This window comes from Chaetomium tenue (genome assembly GCF_020726465.1).
Source record: "Chaetomium tenue strain MPI-SDFR-AT-0079 chromosome Unknown F5144scaffold_6, whole genome shotgun sequence".
NCBI classification, from domain to species: Eukaryota; Fungi; Ascomycota; class Sordariomycetes; order Sordariales; family Chaetomiaceae; genus Chaetomium; species Chaetomium tenue.
Window position 1 is genome coordinate 933,013 of NW_027117334.1, and position 19,944 is coordinate 952,956.

The following is a 19,944-nucleotide window of genomic DNA, read 5'->3' on the forward strand; positions in this document are numbered from 1 at the left end:
GTTTCTAGCCACACCAGCAGAAGCAACTTGGACGTTTGCTTCCTTCCCACGAGAGCGGTACACCAAGAATCCCCCCCCCCCCCCGCCGCAGCTGGAACAAGCGGTGGGTGCGTGCCACCAGCGTGCCGGCCTGGCGCACCCGAACACTCACCCAGTCGCGAATTCGCACTTTTGATTCCCAATAAGCACTGCCGGGCTTGATCTTGTCGCATCGCATTTTGCTTTTTCCAACCTCTTCAACCCCGGCCAGGCTCAATTTGCGCTCGAGAAGAGCAACACCTCGACGGGCCGCTAGCGAAATTGGGGACCCTATCGTTTTTCTCGAAGTCCACCCCCCCGGCTCCGGCGATTCATGCTAGGGGACACACGCCCATTTCCCACAGAACGGCAAGCGCTCCTCTTTCCCCAGCGTCTCGAAACCCGACCGATGCAAAAACTGTCGACCATTTCGCCTCGCGACTCGTGAGAGGGCAGCTCGCTGCCTTTTACTCTCTCTATCTCTGGAATTTTGCACGTCTCGCTCGTTCGTTTTGGCCTGCGTTGTTTCTATCTTTCTGCCTGTCACCGCTCGTCCTACACCACAACGAGAACCGACAGCCTGAAGCGCGAAACCCGCAAGATCCGACACTGTGGGACTCTGGCTACACCCTTAGCTCCAGGCCCCGACGACGCCGATACACCCAACGCTCATCCTCCCCGTCCTCGCTCCTTATTACAGACTCGCATTGGACAAGGCAGTTTGACTGGGCATTTCCGTTCTCCTGGGAAGCCAATTTCGATCTTTTTGGCACCCGTTGCTTCGGTTCGCGCTAACTGGGCCTGCTGTTACACTCACGAAAGCCTCCGTTTTACGGGCCCTGGCCATCGGTCCACCCACCCGCAACGCGAAAAGATCCTGGCCTCGGTCCTCCTCCCCAAAACCCTGCCACCACCACCGACCTCCTTTTTCCACCATTCAATCATTTCATGTCGCTCCTTTTTTGAGTCAATAACACTCGTCCACTCCTTTGATCTCGAATCTCCAACTATTTTCGCTCCTTGAAATACAATCGCGACGCTTTGATCGCTCGCTGCCGATCCCGACGACGGTCCTCCGAATTGTGCGACCATCTGTTAGCGTTGACCACCACTACATCCCCCGCGACGCCATTATCTCCTCCCGAGAAAGTTTCGCCTTGGTCCGCTTTATCGTCGACTTTGAATGCCCCGCTAAACAGTCTGTGGCTCTTTTGCGAAGAGCTTGCTGCTTGCAGTTCGTCCCGTCGCAGTGCGTCAGGGGTCGTTCATCTGTGGGTACAGCATTAGTTCGGACGAAGAACCTTAGATCGTGGCCTGCGACTCGACAGCTACATATCTTTTTTAATTCTTTTTTGGGGACAAGATGACGGTAGCACACGATTTGACCCGCAGGGGGTCCACTCAGGTCATCAATGGGATGGCTCTTGAGGACAGGTTCGAAGTTTTGAAGGAGATTGGCGATGGTAGCTTTGGCAGTGTGGTTCTCGCCAGGGTACGGAGTGCCGGCGCCAGCGTTGCGCGCCGGGGCACAGTGGTATGTCGCCACCTTTCTATGCGCTTGTTGAGTCCGTGCTAACATTGCCCCACCAGATTGCCATCAAGACCATGAAGAAGACGTTTGACTCGTTTACAGCATGCATGGAACTGAGGGAGGTGGTCTTCCTCAGGACACTACCCATCCACCCCCACCTAGTCCCGGCGCTCGACATTTTCCTTGATCCCTTCAGCAAGAAGCTTCATATTTGCATGGAGTACATGGAAGGGAATCTTTACCAGCTAATGAAGGCGAGGGATCACAAGTGCCTCGACAATGGCAGCGTTAAGAGCATCCTCTTCCAGATCATGCAGGGTCTTGAGCATATCCACGCCCACAGCTTCTTCCACCGAGACATCAAGCCCGAGAACATCCTCGTCTCTACCTCGGCCCATTCCGACTACACCAACTCATTCAGGCGATACTCGGCTTTGGTAACACCGCCTTCCACGCCGCCCACTTACACCGTTAAGATCGCCGACTTCGGCTTGGCGCGCGAGACACATTCGAAATTGCCTTACACAACCTACGTCTCGACAAGGTGGTATCGCGCGCCGGAGGTGCTTTTGAGGGCCGGCGAGTACTCGGCGCCCGTCGATATTTGGGCCGTCGGTGCCATGGCTGTGGAGGTAGCTACCCTGAAGCCTCTTTTCCCCGGTGGAAACGAGGTCGACCAGGTGTGGAGGGTGTGTGAGATTATGGGGAGCCCTGCAGTCTGGACCAACAAGGCTGGTCTGCCGGTTGGTGGTGGTGAGTGGAGAGAGGGGACCCGCCTCGCCGGGAAGCTCGGCTTCTCGTTTCCCAAGATGGCGCCGCATTCGATGGACACATTCCTGCCGACCCCGCAATGGCCTGCCTCTCTTGCGCGCTTTGTCACCTGGTGTTTGATGTGGGACCCCAAGAACCGCCCGACATCGTCGCAGGCGATTGCCCACGAGTATTTCGCCGATGCCGTTGATCCGCTCCGACCCAAATCGTCAGCATCCAAGATCCTTGGGCGGAAGCAATCCGATGTGAGCAGGGGAAAGGATTCCGTCACCTCGACACCGACCTCGTCGAAGCCGTCGTGGTTTAGGAAATCCTTGATTGGGCGGACAGAGAGCGTTGAGGCCATTTCTGTGGTCCCGCAGCCCGTGCTCAAGGAAACCCCCGCTGCGCGCCCTTCGCCCATCATCACGTCGGAGCCGCCTGCGCCCAAGCCGAGAGCGCCCCCGCAGAAGAGGACAACGTGGGCAAACGGCCCGTCAAATGTCGCGCCCATCAACATTCTCCCTACGATCCGCCCCATTTCCCCCTTGTCCGACGCCGTTACTGCTCAAGCAAACAACCGGGCGCACTACGATGCGAACGGGATCAGGGTTGCGCCGGTCGACGAGAAGGGATCCAAGAAGATTGGCCGTCAATTATCTGTGCAGTCTACCACCAACCACTACGCCGAGATCCACAGGCAACAGGCCGAGCGGGCCCTCAACGGGAACTCGGGCCTTGCTTCGCCAACGAGCGGCCACAAGGAGAGCTTCTTCTCCCACCTGCGGAAGCGCGCGAGGAGGTTCTCTGGGAGGCATCAGACGCCCATCTCGCCAGCCTACGATGACCTCGAAGCCCAAGCTGGTTGTGGGCCATGGGGGAGCAACAGGTCGTCCATGGTGATGGACAGTCCGCCTCCCGCACCTGTCCCAAAGGACACCTACGATTCCTTGGACAAGAAGCTGCAAGTCTCCGACATCCCTCCCGCACCACCTGCGCATCAGGTGACGTCGAACACCACGCTCAAACGTCATCACTCGTTGCCTCACCACCAACCTAGGTCTGTGGATAACTTGATGGGCACGACTCAAAGGACGGGTCCGGTGTCGAGTCGGACACGGAGGGCGCATGCTGTTCATGATGTCAACCAGTACGATGCCCCCGACGAAGAGGAGGAGCTCCTAGACGAGGTACTCACCTCAACCCACCGCGCCATGAAGCGCCTCGAGAGGAATGACCCAGTACGGCAAGTTGTCGGCGCCTTGGGCATGGCCGACCCGTACCCGACACCCTCACCTTCTGCAAGCGGCAATGTGATGCTCTTCGGCGATGGCAAGGAGGCCATTACCCCCAAGCCTCTGAACTTCCACAAGCCGGCGGCCGAGCACAAGTGGCCCACACCGCCATACGACGAGGGCGACTGGGCGGCTTCAGCCTCGGCGAGCATCTGGGCAGCGGGCAACCGCTTCTAAGCACTTGGCGGCGCGGTTGTTTTCCGCTCGACCCCTCTCACACGCACACATACGCACACGCACACGCACACAAAAGTCTTGTTCCTGGCTGGGTTTCATGGGACGGTGTTGGGGCTTGTCTTTATTTTTGGGTGGCATCATCATACACTATCGGTCGCATCGCTCATTTCTCGACTCACTCTATCGGTTCTCGGATTTCTTGCGGCGGTCTCTGTCACAACGTTCGAATTTCGCTCTCTCCTATCGCGCATTATCACACCACCCACGCTTTCTGGTCGTGGCGTTTCACTTCGACTTATCACGAATACCCTGGGGCGGATGCTGTTGTCGCCCACCCTGTTGAAAGTACGGATTCTAATAATCTTGTCATCGATTTCCTGTCTCGTTTCAATTTGTTCTGTCATTGCAAATACTACAATACCCCCCTATATATAGATTGGAGGTGAAAAGGCTGGATAGGACATTCCTTGGTCGTCACTTACCCCGCCACAGGCTGCTGCTGCTCGCCGCAGACATCATATCGGTGTTCATATTTCCTTTGTCATTTCGCAAACACCACACACATTGTTATGGTTCGTTGGGTTGGATGGACGGGGGGAGGCTGGATGCGGGGGAGGATTTGTTGGTATTTATCGATCTTACTGTCCTTTGTTACCGCTCGGCATATCTATCACCTCGCACGCACATACTTACCTCACATATTGTTTGTCCTTGTCCACATATTTACCACCGTCCAGTTCCCAGAGAGATGGAAAGTTCAGCCGGAGCGTCATCGTCAATTATCACCATCGCTGCTCCGACCAAGTTCCCATGTTGCACTATCTGGATCCATTTTGTCGTCTTTTTGTCATTCTCGCTTGAGCTGCTTGTGAACTGGTCGAATTCACCGTTTTTGTATCACTAAACTTCTTGCCCACCCGTCTTGTCTTTTTACCTTACCACCGCGCTGGATACCGCGGCTAGTTAATCATGTACGAACACATCAATCAATACAATACGGTCAATTCGCCACCTCGAACTCAGTTCTCACCTTTACCACAATTACTTGTAACTATGTACATACATACATACACATCCACCACAGCACGGCTCGTGCACGGGTGGCGTGGCGGGTCAGGAAAAGAAAAAATCAATGATCACCGCAAGGTCCCCTCTTCCGTCCACAGTATCCCGTAGCTGGCGGCGGGCGTCCTTGAAGCCGATCGTTGTCTCACTTTTTCTTGAGAGAAAGAGATCCTCTTGCCTATTCCGGCCGTGAGGATCTGAACCATGGGGGGTTCGGGGGGGGCAAGGGGGGGGGCGGGAGGGGGAACGAGGGACGCGGAGTGGGGTTTGGGGGGCGCGCGATGCACCGCTTCCCCTGGCTTGCCCTGGCTTGCCTGGGGGATGTGGTCGGTGGGTTATCCGAGACATGCTGGCTCTGGCTAGTTAGTGGATTGGAGATGGCATGGTATGGCATGGCTCGAGCATCGCATGACTGGGATTTACAGAGTTTAGTTACCTGTCCGGCTGACTGACGGACTGACTAACTGACTGACTGACTAACTGGGGGGGAAACGGTCGGGAGGTGCACGTTTTTGATCGCCCGTCACATACGCTAGTTGACTTGGTACTTGGCGAATGGTGAGGTGATGATTGTGCGTGTGTGCTTCGGGGGGATTCTGTGCTTGGTGTTTTTTTTTTTAGGGGCGGCAGTGGCTTGCTTTTGGGGTTGGCGGGTTTCCTTCTGCTTGTTGGACGCCACCCCCTTTTTGTCTCTCGTTCTGGTCACTTATCAGATCTTGTTGCTTTCCGCCTCCTGATGATAGGTGGAGGCTTTTTGGGGCGCTTTTGGATGCAGGTCTTGTTTGTTTCATTCGTTGCTTGTTTGCTTTCTCCCATTCCAATATTCTATCTATAACTCGAAATTCGCCTGACTCATCGACACCTTCCTTCCTTGGTATGCCTGCCTCGACAAGAAGTTGAACGAGTCATCGAGTCCGTCCTCGAGTCATCGAGTCATTCCTTTTTACGGCTACTGCCGACGATGCCTGTTTTGAGACGCCTGCTTTTGGAATTGACGCGCGGCAGCGTCAAATGACTCGCCTCTGTCTCAGCAAGTTGTAGATGCCCTCGGTACCTCGATTCGGAACCTGGTACTCACGTGACCTTAACCTCATCTCATGGCGACATCGAAAGCAAACCCCACTTTTCAGGCACGAACACAGACACAGCAGAGGCTGACCCCTGAGGCTGGAGTCATGCCAGCCAGGCACTCCAGGCACGCGCCCAGGGCACCCCGCCTTGGGGTTCCGAGTCCCTGCGCACACACCACCTGGGTTATCTGCATCACACAGGCAGCAGCATTCGATACGCCAGGACTCGACGACAGCCCGCCAGCCCGCCAGGCCATTCCGCCGCATTGTTGTAGCTTGCGTCACGGCATCTCTTTGAGTTCCTGCCGGTCATTTTACCAGCCCGCCGCCCCTGTATCGGGTACGTCATTTGGTTGTTTCCCGCTGTAAGGGCCCGCCCGCCAGTGTCGCTCGTGCCCCTCAGCCCACCAAAAGGAAGCCCCGCCATTTTCATCCCATCTCAGCTCATCCTGCCTCGGCTTCTTCCTTCGCGATTCTCATAATCAAGCGTCGCCTTAGGGCGCGAGGCTGACTTAGGGGGCTGTTTATTGAGGGTATCTGTTGGTGTTCTAATTGTTGTCTTTTCATATTTCCATTATTACGTTTTTGTGAGTTGATTGTTGGTGGTTGTGGTTGTTTACCTATTTATATACGGGCGAGGCTGGTTGGTGTGCCTCTGGTTGTTATCCTCGTTAAGACGGTACCCGGCGGCAAGCCGTCCCGCTCGTCTCTGACGCTGCTGGTGCCTCGGCCCGTCTTGCATCGCTTTTCTATCTTCATGCCATGAACGTATAGCACGTCGCAGGGAAGCAGATCGACCCGCCGTCACCATGAGCATCTCCTTGCCCATGCACTCGTCTCCGAGCCAGAGGAACCGTAAGAGCAGGGACTACTTCACAAACAACTCGGCAACTTCTCCTGGAACTCCTGGCGGTGCACTTAGAGACCTAGCCGTGGAACCGCCATCGATCAACGACCGGCTTATTGTCGGCGTCGACTTCGGGACTACCTTCTCGGGGTGAGTGTTCGGCTGCTCTACTTCACTTACACGCCCGTTCCCGTGTCTCACTTCAGGGGCCCACCGGCTAACACAACATCAGGGTTGCTGCTGTTTACACCGGGACACCAGACGACGTCGAAATCATCAAGACATGGCCGGGCGGTAATGGCATCACGTCGGACAAGGTCCCGACTGAAATCTCCTATGACCTCCCAGCCGGGGCAGCCCCCGGGACCGCGCCCACTGTAAAATGGGGCTTCCAGTTCCGCCCCGAGGAGTCGCGCCTCCGGTGCATCAAGCTGTTTCTTGACCGCTCGCAGAAGCTGCCCTTCTATGTCAGCCCCCTAGAGACGGCCGCCCAGCTCAAGCGGTACAACAAGACAGTCGTCGATGCCGTGAGCGACTACCTGACGCAAATATACAAGCACACCATGGACACTCTCCGCCGACGGTACGGCGAGTCCTTCATGGCGTCCACCAAGGTCGATTATGTCCTGACATGTCCTGCCGTGTGGTCTGATGCCGCCAAGAACACAACGCTCCAGGCGGCCGAGAGGGCTGGTATGGGCTCGCAGTCGCAGATTCAGATGATCAGCGAGCCCGAGGCGGCTGCTGTCTACACCCTCAAAGCTATACAACCAAATAACCTCAAGATTGGGGACAACTTTATCGTCTGTGATGGCGGTGGCGGCACTGTCGAGTGAGAACCCCAGCTGGGCCGAGGAAAATGCTAGCATGCTGACGAGTGAACAGTCTGATTGCTTACAAAATCGTCTCACTGAAGCCGATTCGCGTGGAAGAGTCTGCGGTCGGGACAGGCGGACTCTGTGGAAGCGCTTTTCTCAACTACCGCTTCGAGGAGCATGTGAAAACCCGCATTGGCCAGAGCCGGTTTGATGAGATGAAGACGAAGAAGGGCAAGACATGGCAGATGGGGCTCCGGTACTTTGAGGAGTTTGTTAAGCGCAACTTCAACGAGGACGAGCACCAGGAAGTAAATGTTCCGTAAGAAACTCCGCCCTCATTTCGTGCAAATCCCAGACTGACTGTGACTGTATAGCTTTCCCGGCCTCCCAGACGACGAAGAAGCTGGCCTCGACTCGGGTTTCCTCGTCATGACCGCTGAACAAATCAAGGACATCTTTGACCCCGTCGTCAAGGAAGTCTGCGATCTCGTCCAGGGCCAGGTCGACACCCTCCGCGCCAAGGGTGGTGTCGTCTCGGGTATCATCCTCGTCGGCGGCTTCGGCCAAAGCGATTACCTCTACCGCCGGCTTAAGGACCACTTCACCAGCGCCGCACCGCCCCCCTACACCAAAATACCTACCAACTCCAACCCCACCAGTGATCTCACGGAGCACCCCTCCATCGAGGTGATGCAGCCCGTCTACGCCTGGACGGCCGTCGTGCGTGGCGCCGTATTGCGCGGCCTCGAGGGCAACATGGTGATATCCCGCAAATCCCGTATGCACTACGGCACGTCGTATGCCACCATCTACGATGAGGCCAAACACTCGGTCACAGAGCGGTATTGGTCGCCTCTGTGGGAGCGCTGGATGGTTTCAGACCGGATGCAGTGGCATATCGCCAAGGTGAGCTTCCCCCCTTTTCCTCCCCCTCCCTTCCCAGCAGCCTTTACCACCATCCACCCTCCCACCAACCTATACTACCACCATACCCTCCCATCAATACTAACACCCACCACCCACCAGGGCGAGGCAATATCCCCCCTCCAACCCATCGCCTTCCACTACACGCGCAACTTCCGCTCGGGCCAGTCGCTCGTCGTGACCGACGACCTGATCGCCTGCGAGGCCGACGAGCCCCCGCGCGCCTACAGCCGCGACCTTGTGCACGTCTGCACCCTGACCACCGACCTCAGCGCCGTGCCCCGCTCCCTCTTCACCCGCCTGACCACCACCCGCGGCGTCGAGTTTGATAACCTCGATTTTACGCTTGAGATGATTGTGGATAGTGCGGGGTTGGGGTTTGAGTTGAAGGTGGATGGGGTCAGGTATGGGAGGGTGGATGCGAAGTTTCATTGATAGGTGTTGGAGTTGAAAGGGGGTGATGGGGTGGTTGTTGATGAGGTTGGATTGGGAGCGAGCCAAGCGTTTGTGGCGGGGAGGTATCGAGTTGTTAATGCTATGAGGGAGGAGTTGACCGATTGGGTAATATATAGGAAAGCCCTGGTTCACAGGGATTGGGACGGGACTGTGTTGTACTGAAAGCAATGAATTTCACTCCGCCAACCCCTACTGCCATACCCTAGATGCAATATCTATTGACATGACAACCCCCTTTTATTCTTCCCTGCCAAATAGCCAACCTACCAAATAGCCAAACAACGCTTTTACCTCACCCAAAATGCCCTACCCAGAACACCACACAAGTTTTACCCGCCCCGCCCTCATCACCCAGACTTCCCCTTCCCCAACAACGACAGCCTCTCAAAGGCCCCCACCACAGGCGGCGTCTGCCTCGCCCTCATCGCCTCCAAGCTATCAAACAACACCCCATCCCCCCCACCAGGCCTATACCCCTCCGCAGCCGGATCCCTCGTCGGCTCCACCCCCCCCTCCCCAACACCACCACCACCACCAGCAGTAGTATCATCAACCGGCCAAACCTCCCCCACCGCCCTCCGACACGCCTCCACCACCCCCGCCATCAGCTCCTCCACCGCCCTTGCCCGCTCCGCCATCCCCCGCCTGGCAAGGCCCCAAACCAACCTCTCAACCTCCGCCGTCGCCGCCTCCACACGCTCGACCAGCCGCCGCACCGAGTTGACAAGGTACTCCTCCTCGTAGACGGTGCCCTTGCGTCCGCGCGCGCGCTTCTTCTCCTCGCGCCGCCGGTTCTTGCTCGTGGCGCGCGAGACGCCCGTGCCGACGGTGCCGACGGAGCCGCCGCCGCCTTTGTTGGTGTAGCGCGTGAAGAGGCTGGCGGAGGTGCTGACGCCGGAAGCGGCGACGGAGATGTCGTCCGGGATGTCGGTGGTGCCGGCGGTGCGGCCGCCGAAGGGGTTTTCGCCCTCGTAGAAGGCGAGGGGGTCTTCGCGGGCTTTGAGGCGGAGCTCGGCGATGCGGGGGACTTGGGCGTGGAGCTGGGCTTTGCAGTCGGCGAGGAATTCGGTGGAGGAGGAGAGCGCTTCGGCGAGGCCCGTGTCGATCGCTGTGGGGAGCAGGTCGGCCCGGTTGTGGAGGGCCGCGAGTCGCAGGGCGTCGGCGAAGAGGTAGCCCTTGCAGAGGTGCTGGATCGCGGAGGGGACGGAGGCGAGGTAGTCCAGGTGGATTGTGGCTGCTGAGGCGTGGTCTTTGGCTTCGCGGAGGGCGTCCGCGAGGGAGGTGGCAATTTCGGAGAGTTTGGCGGGCGAGATCGGCGGGTTCTGTTGTTGCGCTGCATAGAGGCATTCACGCCAGGAGGTGGCCCCCGCTTTTAGATAGCAGTCTGTTGCGTCGGAGAAGTTGTCGAGAGATTCGTACGCGAGGCCCGCTTCCTTAAAGTGGGAGGTGGATTTAAGATGCGCAGCAAAGAGATCGGTGATGGCGCGGTGGTGCTGCTCCTCGTGGCGGTAGATTCCGAGGGCATACTGGTAGAGGGTGTGCTCGACAATATAGCTCTTGACTTCTTCAAAGTCGTTGAGCGCTTTTAGGTGGTCCAAAGCCTTCTCCCAGTGTTCGAGTTTATCGTCAATGGTGAACTGCCTTTTCAGCACTGGCATCTTGTGGAGTTCCTGCACAAACGGCAGGTACTCGCGGGGGTCTCGCTGGGATTGCTGGGCCACTAGGATAGTGAGATCCAGGTTGTATAGCCCCAGGGCATGGTCATAAAGCTGATTGACGTCGGCTAGGAAGCAGATGTGCTCGACAGCGCGCTCCGCTAGGGCGCTGTCCTCCTGCATCAGCTCGGCAACCATAAGCAAACCATCGTCGAGCGCAGGTGGACTCTTGCAGACATGGGCCGTGATGATGTTTTGGAGATTGGCCTTCCTCTGCGCTCGGAGCTTTTGCAGGACGGCTTCGCAAACAATGTTGGTCTTTCCTGGCTTAACAGCAGCCTTGGAGTCGGGTGGCTGCGAGCCGGCAGTCTTGGTGTCCCTGTACATTGTCTGGGTAACGTCTTCCTCCCTGTAATAAGTCAGCACGTGTGCTGCACAGCACCAACAGAACCTTCACGTACTTCAGCGACGACAAGAACAAGTCGATGTTGGCCGAGTCTTTCACCTGGTCAAGGAACAGGCCCACGTTATCCAAGAACTGCTCCGGGCGGTGGTCGAACAGGATGTTCATATCCACACGCTGAGTCCGGCATGTTGCAAATGCAGAGCCGTAGTCCTTTTGTTCCACCAGCTTTCTAATGCCAGCCAACACCATGGCACGCGGATAGATGGTCTCCAAGTTGCCTCGCGGCATCTGCAGGACCAATGCCATCTTGGTGGGAATGGCAGTGACCAGCCGTCCGCCTCTCTCAATGCTCCTGCACCGTTCGTCCTTCTCGGGATCGTCCGCCGGGACGTCGAGTTCTGTAAAGATTAGAGATTGCGCCACATCAGCGAGGAAAGCTACTAACCTTGTTCCGAAGCTAAGTGGACAAACTTGGCGAAATGATTGCTAGTGGTGAAGACGAGATGGCTGTCTGTGACGAGGAACGAGGTACAGTTCTTCGCAAGCTGCCGCGAATTTGCGTAAAGGTGTCCGCTCCTCGACATGCCAAACGCCAGGGGCTCACCGTCATGCACAGCGCAGCTGGTCCATGGTAGGAAAGTGGGAAACTGGACGAACAATGGCGTGCTCTCTCCACCAAAAATCTTGCTGAGCCCGCCAGACAAATCCTGAGCCACCACGCCTTCTATCGAAGCAGAGCCGGGTGAGGCTATCGTCACGATGGAGCTTGCATCCACCTTGAACCATGACTTGGTCTCCTGGGAGCCAAACTCGCATCGCAACAACTCGATGTCGTCCGCCATGCGAAGGACGTGAAGTTCGCTCGGGCTGGAAAAGCCGACTTGAAGTAACGATTCGTCATAGAATTGAGAGTCTGTAATTTCAAATGGGGCCATGCTCAAGAGTTTCGGGTTGGAGAGGCGGGGGCCTTTCGCCTCGAGGGTAAAGAAGCTGATACCAACTCGGTGAAGAACAGCCATTGAGGAGCAATCGGTCGAAAAAGCCACATCGATGATCGGGGACTCGACTTCGAGCTCGCACATAGACATTGGGGGTGGGGGGTTACATGTTCGGAAAGGCGTGAACTTGATGATTTGCCCATCGACAACCGCCACAGCCCCGTGGTCGTGCGGAGCCGTGATCGGCCCTCGGGATACCGTGAGGGCGTATTCATTCACAAGCACCTTGCCTGGCAACTGTCAGATTCCGGGGTGGCAGGAAAAAAGGATGCCGGTAAAACTTACTCGCGACCGCCGCTGCGAACCGAAGGGGTGTCTCGACATTCCACGAGAAAAGGGGCCTCTGGCCGTTGGCACCATTGCTATCCGCGCAGAGTACTTCCTGTTTCAAATACCAATGGTAGTTGCCCATGGTCCACAACTGGATCCGGTCTTTCAATATCACAGCAAGGACCGTTGAGTCGGAGTTCCATTCCAGGGCCACATTGTCGAGTACGTCAGGGCTATCCGCAGGGGCGCGGAGGGTAAATTGACCATGCCGCAGCCCGTTTCTCTCAAAGAAGGCCACGTCCACGCGGTCAGGGAGGCGTTGGATACCGGCGATCAGGTTGCCCTCAGGCCGCCAGCTCAGACTCCCGTCAAGGCCATCGACCGGCTCGCTGACACTGTCTAACTCACCGTCACGGTTGTAGACGCGGATGACACGACGCACGCCTTCTTGGAGGAAGTTGATAGCGACATAGGCACCGTCGCCCCGCCAGCTGATGCTGCAACGGCCATCGTCATTCTGGCTCAGCGTGCCCTCATCCACCTTCTCAGGAATGGTAGGGTCGCGAAGTGCCTTGGCCTTGGCACCTCTCCCCTGGAACTGTGTCTCCTTCTTGCCCCATCCAACGGAGACGTGCTTAGAGAGCTTCAAGTCGTCGACCGAGAGCCCGACTTCGGTAATGACGTGCCAGCTCCGGCTCATGAACACCACCTTCGCATCCCCGGTAGCAACGACTAGCAACTCCTCATCCGGGGACCAGCGGGCCCCCGCGATAGAGGGCGAAAGAGTGCCTACAATTTCGACATGGGCCTCGCCGGGAATAGCGACGCCTTCTTCGTCTTCAGTAACCGTGATCATGTCACCACCAGCCATAATGACACATGTTGTCAAAGTGTCGCTGAAGTAGTGCATGCCCAGGATGGCATCTGGCTCGCCATTTTCGTTTGGGCTCAAGGCATCCCATGATGCGATGCTTTGTGACTGCCTATTATTGTAGATTGTACATTTAGTTTGTACCCCTAAGAATGAAATCAAAACAATAAAAATGATGACTGAATCTTACAGTTGTGCTGGTGATATGTGGTGGGCATGTTTCGCAATACGGAGTAGCTCGATACGGGCATCCCCGGGGGTCGGCCCGCATGCGACAATCACCTCATCCCGAGAAACATCCCAGCAAGATGCTGAAATGGGAAGGGCAGTTGCCGAGGATGAATCCGGGACCCGGAAGACGCCGTGCCCGATGTTGCGCAGGTTCCGCATCTCGACCGGTCGGAAGGCTTGTCGGTTATAATTATGTGAGTCAAAGCTGGCTTTGCACTAATTACCTATGTGGGCAGGTCAGTTCATTCTCTTAAAAAATCGGCTTCGTTTCGGGTGAAGTCGGCCTTTGGTGGGGAGTTTAGCTGCAAGTTACCCCTCTGAGCCGCCTGTATCCCCTGCAGAAAAGGCTTGAAACCACCTGTGGAAAGTAGAGTGGCAAAAAAGAGGAAAAATATTGTGCAATTTTCACGGAGGTGATTTTTTGGGGAGATCAGCCCGTAAACCTAATCAGAGTTGCTGATGCAAAACCACCAAGTATTTGGTGAGCCCTTCATCCCATCAGATGAACAGTCAGCAGGTGATGCTGACTGTTTGGTGGTTTTGACCATGAGTTGAGCCCCATCCATGTGCATCTCATCTTGACAGAGCTTGGGTGCACGGTGTTTTCGTGGCTTGAAAGTACCGGGTACAAAAGATGAGCCTACAAAACAGCCAGATTTTGCCTCCCTAAAAGTCCCGACTACAGACCTGGCCTTGGGCCAGACCTTCCTGGCAGACCTTGGGTGCAGGGTGATTTCGTGTGGCTGGAAAGTACCAGGTACAAAAGGATGAGCTGCAAATCAGCCAGATTTTGCCTCCCTAAAAGTCCCCACTACAAGCTTGGCCGTGGGCCAGACCTTGGATCTCGGTGGCGGTCATCCCAGTGGAGCGATGCTGATCGGCCAATTAGCCAATGAGAGCAATAATATTGACAGCAAGGTTTGAGAGCTGCTGCAAGGGAGCGGGCAACTTTCGCACCTTTCCTTCTTTCCATGATCGGGAGGGCCAAAGCTGATTGTGATCATTCGAATCAGTGCTCGGCCCTGACGTCTACTTAATCATTCATCTTGGGCCCATTCAGATCCACCTCTGCTCTCAAACTTTCATCCAACTTACCGATACCCGACACAATTCCAATTTCCCATCTTACAATTGACCATCACGACAAAATGGAACCTGCATCGAACCTGCAGACCCCGTCATTGCGGCGAAAGAACCGCGCCGCAGCGAGCCATCTTACACTCGCACCATTAACTACCTTATTACCCCGCGAAGAGTACGACACCACCGCACTCTCTCGCCCATACACATCCTACATCCAAGGCCGATCCGCGCCCACGACTCCCGTCATCCTGTCCCACTCACCACCGCCCTTCCGCCGCCCGTCACGAGACCACTCCGTCCCGTACTCACCAGCCCGGGCGGCCCTAACGAAGAGCAAATCCTCAATCCAACTTCCCAAGAGCAGCAGCAGCACCACAAACACCATCGACCCAAATTACGCCAGCCGCAGCCCCAGCTGGCGCGCCCGCCCCACCAAACCCTCGCGCAGCGCCGCGGCAGCAGCAGCACGAAGACGCGACAGCATCCTCCCCGACACGGAGCTCCTGCTCCACGTCGGCGCCGTAATAGCGTCCGAGGCGCGCGACGCCAAGGGGCAGGGGTGGCTCGTGACGCGGGCGAACTCGACCTCCAGCCTCCCCGACCGTGCCGAGCTGGCCCTCACCACCCCGACCGAGAACGACCTGACCCCGCAGGCGCGCATCCTCCACCACCGGCAGCAGCGCTGGGAGCGCGAACGCCGCGCCGCGCTGAGCGCCCAGGCCAGCCGCCGCGGGAGCAGGGACTACTCCGCCTCGGCGTCGGCGTCCGCGCTGCCGTCAACGCTGGTGTCGCCCGTGCAGAGCCATTTTAGTAGTGGGAGTCGCAGCCGCAGCCGGCGGCCGATGACACCGGCAGAGATCCGGCGGGCCGAGTTGCTGGCATCGATGGAGGACGATCCGCAGGTGGCGGAGGACTATTTCGGAGAGGTGGCGGCGGCGGCGGAGTCGAGTGAGGAGCAGACGCCGCTGGCCGGGGCGGCCTTTGTGAACATCGACATGGAGCGCGAGTTTGGCTATCCAACGCACGACGAAGACGAGATCCTGGAGGCGGACGAGGAGTATATCCGGAAGCTGACGAAGCAGAGGGGGGTGCTGGCGTGGATTGTGGATAAGATGATGGGGCGGGAATACGAGGATGATGAGGAAGAGGAGGAGGAGGAGGACCCCGAGGTGGAAGACTATGGGGAGGGCAGCTGTTCCAAGTCGTGGGAGGAGAGGAAGGAAGAGCGGGACGCAAGACGGGCCGCGACCCTGAAGAGCCTCCAGAATTCCACCGTACCATTGGATGAACGGCCGCCGAAGGAGGATGGCGGGTTGTTGAGCGACGCTGCGTGGTTGTTCAACGTGGCCAAGAACTCCCTTCTTTTGTGAGGGCTAGCTCTGGCAGGCAAGGCTGGGGGCCATAAGGCTACCAGGGGTTATCTAATCGACGCCTGCTGCGTCGCATTACTACAGCATAATTATTATCAGCGTATCCCCCCATCTGCTGGGCTGAGAACCCCCACGCGGGCGTTGGACAGCCCACAGCTATGGGCAATAATAGGGACTTGTTACATTTCAAAGCCCACCTTGCCTTGAGATATCTCCAGACCGCCTGTTGATCCGTGATACTACGTTTCTCCCACCCTACCATCACCGCCCTACAACGGACTTACCAAGCTTCCAATTTAAGGGTTCCAAACGTAACCGTGCATCCAACCATGCACGCGGCGCCGACCGTCCCGTCCCACGGCCGGCAAAAAAAAGAAAGAATTCCCCATTTTTCCATATCAACATGCATCCATGGCTTACACCCCCCCTTCACTTACCCCACGTCTCCAACCCCCCCATGCATGGCCATCCCTTGGGACAAACGAGAGAGAGAGATACATTCACCAACCGCGACCACAAATAGATTGGGCAGGCAGCAAAATCCACCACCTCAGCAAGAACTGGATCCATTCTGCGCGTGTGATATTACATACAAGAGGGAGGCTCGCGAGAGGGTTCTGGACCCAGGCGCACGGCCGGAGGGGGGGAGACCACGACGCAAACGACTGGCGGTCGCGGGGTGCAAAAACCGGTTTTTTGAAAAAGTGTCACTATGCAAGTCGGCGCATGCATCGCTCGGCAGGCCCATCTGTTAGGGTCTGGGCCTGGTCTGGCGCGTTTGGGTTGTGCCTTCCGGCGGTCGAAAGTGGAAAGTGACCGCTGGTTGAACTGGACAAGTGGTGAGTGGTGAAGCGAGGGACGGGGCCGCCCGTCTGCTTGCTTACCTGCCTACTTCTTTAGTGGGGGGGGGGGAAGGGAGATAGGTTACGCCTCGTGATGGTCGGTTAGGATGCCCGAGGGACGCCGGGGGGTTGAGAGAGAGAGCCGCGAGGCTTTGTTGATTACCGTTAAGGATCAATGAATTCTGGGTGGTTAAGTGGGTTCGAGGAGCTTGATGCGGTGAGCATCCCCGCCGGAGTTAGCACCAGGAGGAAACGTTTTGTATTCGTTTTTCTCGAACGTCTCTGGCTTCTTGCTCACGAAAAGCAAGGCTGGCTGAATGGTGGGATATTTCCGCGGCATTTTGAGAGCGTCCCGGGCTCGGCCAGGATAGCTTGCTTATCGGGGAGATGCGTCGAAATTCCCCGAGCCACGGTACTTGCACGGCTACAGGAATGAAAAGGCAGTTGTCGCTCCGTTTAGGCTTGGCCGGGGGGCCTGACTCGGGTCAAACGTGCAAGGGGGGTCGAGATCTTGATAGCCTTCCTGTTCGAGCTTCGGAACGGTCACACACCGGTTTCAATCCAAGGGTGGACTAGCGACGCGCGGTGACCGCTCAAACGACGTTCAGATGGTGATCAGGAGAGCCTCTCCTCGTTGGTGTTGTTGTTGGGTGGGCGGGGACTGCCATCGGGAGGATTGTCCGGCTCCGACGATTTAGCATTGCCCAGGTGCCGGGCCGGCGGTAATAGCACCCTGCAGCCCCCTTGGCTGCTTCAGGGTCCACGTCTGTTGAAGATCCGACGGGGCGGCAGGACTGTACACAGTAACGGCTCTCCGTTTCGCGAACCTAACCGTTCTTGGATTTTCAAAAGCCCGTGGGAGGAAGAAGAGGCGGAAGCCACAAACCCCGCTCTCCATGTTTCTGGCTGACCTGTCTCTGTGAACCAGCGACGTGCCGATATCCGGTCAGTCGGGGCGACGAGGCACCAGCGCACGCGGTGCCTGCAACCCTTCGCTTTTTCCAAGGAACCGCCCGGTCGTTCCCCCCCCACCGAAACATTGGCAGCGTGTTCTAGAACATCTTGCGGTGGCAAACGAAAGGGTTCTTCTGGGTTGTAGACAGCGATTCTCTCGTCGTTTTCTGAAAGGAAAAAGGCTCTGGCCAGCTGATGCCTACCTAGCAGCCCTCTTTCCTCTCGTCAAGCGCCGAGTTTTCTCCCGGGCGAGCAAACTTCTTTTGGTGTGGGTTCCTCGGGACCCATGCATGCAACGTCCCAGATGGGGTGGTGCTCCCAATGACGACAGTTTGCGGAATGACGTCGGGGAACAGATGAACGTGTGCTGCCCCACTGAAGGATGACCATTCCTGGCAATGATGGGCACGGGAAAGGGGTCCAGACGCCGTGGGGTTGTCTTGGCGTAGCCCGTCCCGCGCTCGCCTAAACGAATAACTCACGCAAAGGGAAGACACGCGGAGTACAGAGAGCACAAGGTCCTGCCCATGGGCTTTGAAACCTGGTTGGCCATCAACACCTGAAAGCGAGGGTGCCTCAGAGATTCCCCGGATGCGCTCTCGCTGGCGATAGAGCACCTGGCGGCTGGTGTTGGATTTGTTCTCCGAGTGGGGATTCACGACTTGCAGATCCTCTGTCGAAGTACACACAGACTGCGCTCGTCGATCGCATAACGGTCGGTCCTCTCGGCGCCGAGCCAGGGTGGCTGGTTGGGGTTATGGTGAAGAGACTGAAGGGACAATTAGCAGAAGATGTCCGTCCTTGAGCCATCTGCCGTTGTGGTGATCAGTGTATTTCAAAGAGCCTGGCCGGCTGGGTGGCTGGTTGTGCAGCTAGCCGCAATTCCCGGGCGTAAATGCAGGGCAACGTCAGAGTGACCGGCGATCTGTTAGCATTGGAGGTCTACCGTAGCACATACATGTACTGGGATGGGGGCTAATCGGTCCCTGCATTTGCCCGGCTTCGAGCAGTCTCCATTCCATTGGGGGGCCACGAGAAAAAGTTATGGTGGGCTGTCACACGTTTGGGTGTTGAGTGTTCTTGAGTGACCCGAGGATCGGATAAATGCCATCACGGAGATCAAATATCCGTTCGCTCGGGTGCTTCATATCATCACAATCATCAATGCTTGATACTAGGGATACCCAATATTTTCCTAGGACATTTGGGCTTTTCGATGTGGCGGTTAGGTTCCATGGGAGACACACCAGTGTATGAGTGATGGTCGAAGAAAGGAAGCCGAGTTCGATTGTCGATCCTAGGAGCGGCCCGTTTGGAACCCTGTACTTGTAAAAGCTGGTTAGGGCACGTGCAGGGCAGCTGCCTAATCAAATCAATAAACCGGTGAGAGTGAGAATCACAGGTAACCACGTACATCTCACCCCTTCCAAAACCAAACCAAAAATATTCGAAATGGAAGGTGCGGTTGCGGGGTTGAGCTACCAGTGCGGGGCAGCCGGAATGTACCCGCTTTAACGATACATAAAAAAAGATTGGACTCCCACTTGAGAGGATGCGAACCCCTGCATTATGTACATGATAACCAAGCATTTTTGGAGGATGCACAAACAATGATATTCCAATACTTACCACTCGGTGCTCCGTTAAGAAACCTTGAAGCTACCACACTGACAATAGGTCGTGATGGGGTGAGATACCTCGGAGTGAAGACAACGAATCTGGTGTGTGGTACTTCAAGGGTCCAAAATCAGCCCACTCGTTTACGTCACACCTCAAAACGGAAGTGAACTATTTTAGCTTACCTCACCGTAGGGCCTGGAGAAATATCACACGAGCAAGGACTCGGGAGAACACAAGATAATAGCTTGCCAGGTGACCAAAAAGAACAAAGGCCTTTGGAGTCTTGGGTTGATGACTTTCTTCACACTGCACAGCGGCACAGGGAGGGATTACAGAGAGCCAGGTAGGACAAGGCAAAGGCCTTTTCAGGGTCATCACACCTCCCTGTTGGGTAGGTACGTATTTGATAATTGAAATTGGTGCAGCTCCGGAATCCCACTTACTTCTCCACATTTCGATCAATGTGGCATCTGGCTTTGTGCATGATTACCAGGTACCTCCACCAACTGCTGTAGTTTTCTGGGGGCCTTGTGAAGACCATCCTGACCGACCATCCTGATCGTCCACCGACCTCCCCACCACGGTTTGACCCTCCACTTTGGCCAAATCCTTTTTGGAGTCCTCTTCCTCTTGTAGTAAATTCTGTCCCCTCTCGGAGGTCCCTCTCCAGAACCAGCGTTGTCTGCCCCTCCA

At 56.6% G+C, this 19,944-nt stretch overlaps 4 protein-coding genes across 4 annotated transcripts; 3 read left to right on the forward strand and 1 right to left on the reverse strand.

The window, feature by feature from the left end:
* The first annotated feature begins 1,246 nt into the window (after window positions 1-1,246).
* F5144DRAFT_339867 (kinase-like domain-containing protein) lies at window positions 1,247-3,841 on the forward strand. Its single transcript, XM_066784221.1, has 2 exons — window positions 1,247-1,552; window positions 1,609-3,841. Exons 1-2 carry the CDS (start codon window positions 1,382-1,384, stop codon window positions 3,769-3,771), a joined length of 2,334 nt encoding a protein of 777 aa, XP_066639543.1. The 5' UTR covers window positions 1,247-1,381; the 3' UTR covers window positions 3,772-3,841.
* Window positions 3,842-6,444: 2,603 nt separating this feature from the next.
* F5144DRAFT_339830 (uncharacterized protein) lies at window positions 6,445-9,151 on the forward strand. The gene is made up of 5 exons (XM_066784220.1): window positions 6,445-6,903; window positions 6,986-7,585; window positions 7,639-7,890; window positions 7,946-8,477; window positions 8,598-9,151. The coding sequence occupies exons 1-5, from the start codon at window positions 6,716-6,718 to the stop codon at window positions 8,928-8,930; spliced, it is 1,905 nt and encodes a 634-aa protein (XP_066639544.1). The 5' UTR covers window positions 6,445-6,715; the 3' UTR covers window positions 8,931-9,151.
* Window positions 9,152-9,298: 147 nt separating this feature from the next.
* F5144DRAFT_496699 (IKI3 family-domain-containing protein) lies at window positions 9,299-13,541 on the reverse strand (the record flags this gene model as incomplete). The annotated part of the gene is made up of 5 exons (XM_066786163.1): window positions 9,299-11,015; window positions 11,068-11,410; window positions 11,458-12,240; window positions 12,296-13,263; window positions 13,342-13,541. The coding sequence occupies 5 exons, from the start codon at window positions 13,539-13,541 to the stop codon at window positions 9,299-9,301; spliced, it is 4,011 nt and encodes a 1,336-aa protein (XP_066639545.1).
* A 495-nt stretch (window positions 13,542-14,036) lies between these two features.
* Window positions 14,037-16,000, forward strand: F5144DRAFT_340159 (uncharacterized protein). Its single transcript, XM_066784222.1, has 2 exons — window positions 14,037-14,300; window positions 14,396-16,000. Exon 2 carries the CDS (start codon window positions 14,531-14,533, stop codon window positions 15,833-15,835), a length of 1,305 nt encoding a protein of 434 aa, XP_066639546.1. The 5' UTR covers window positions 14,037-14,300; window positions 14,396-14,530; the 3' UTR covers window positions 15,836-16,000.
* Window positions 16,001-19,944: the final 3,944 nt, after the last annotated feature.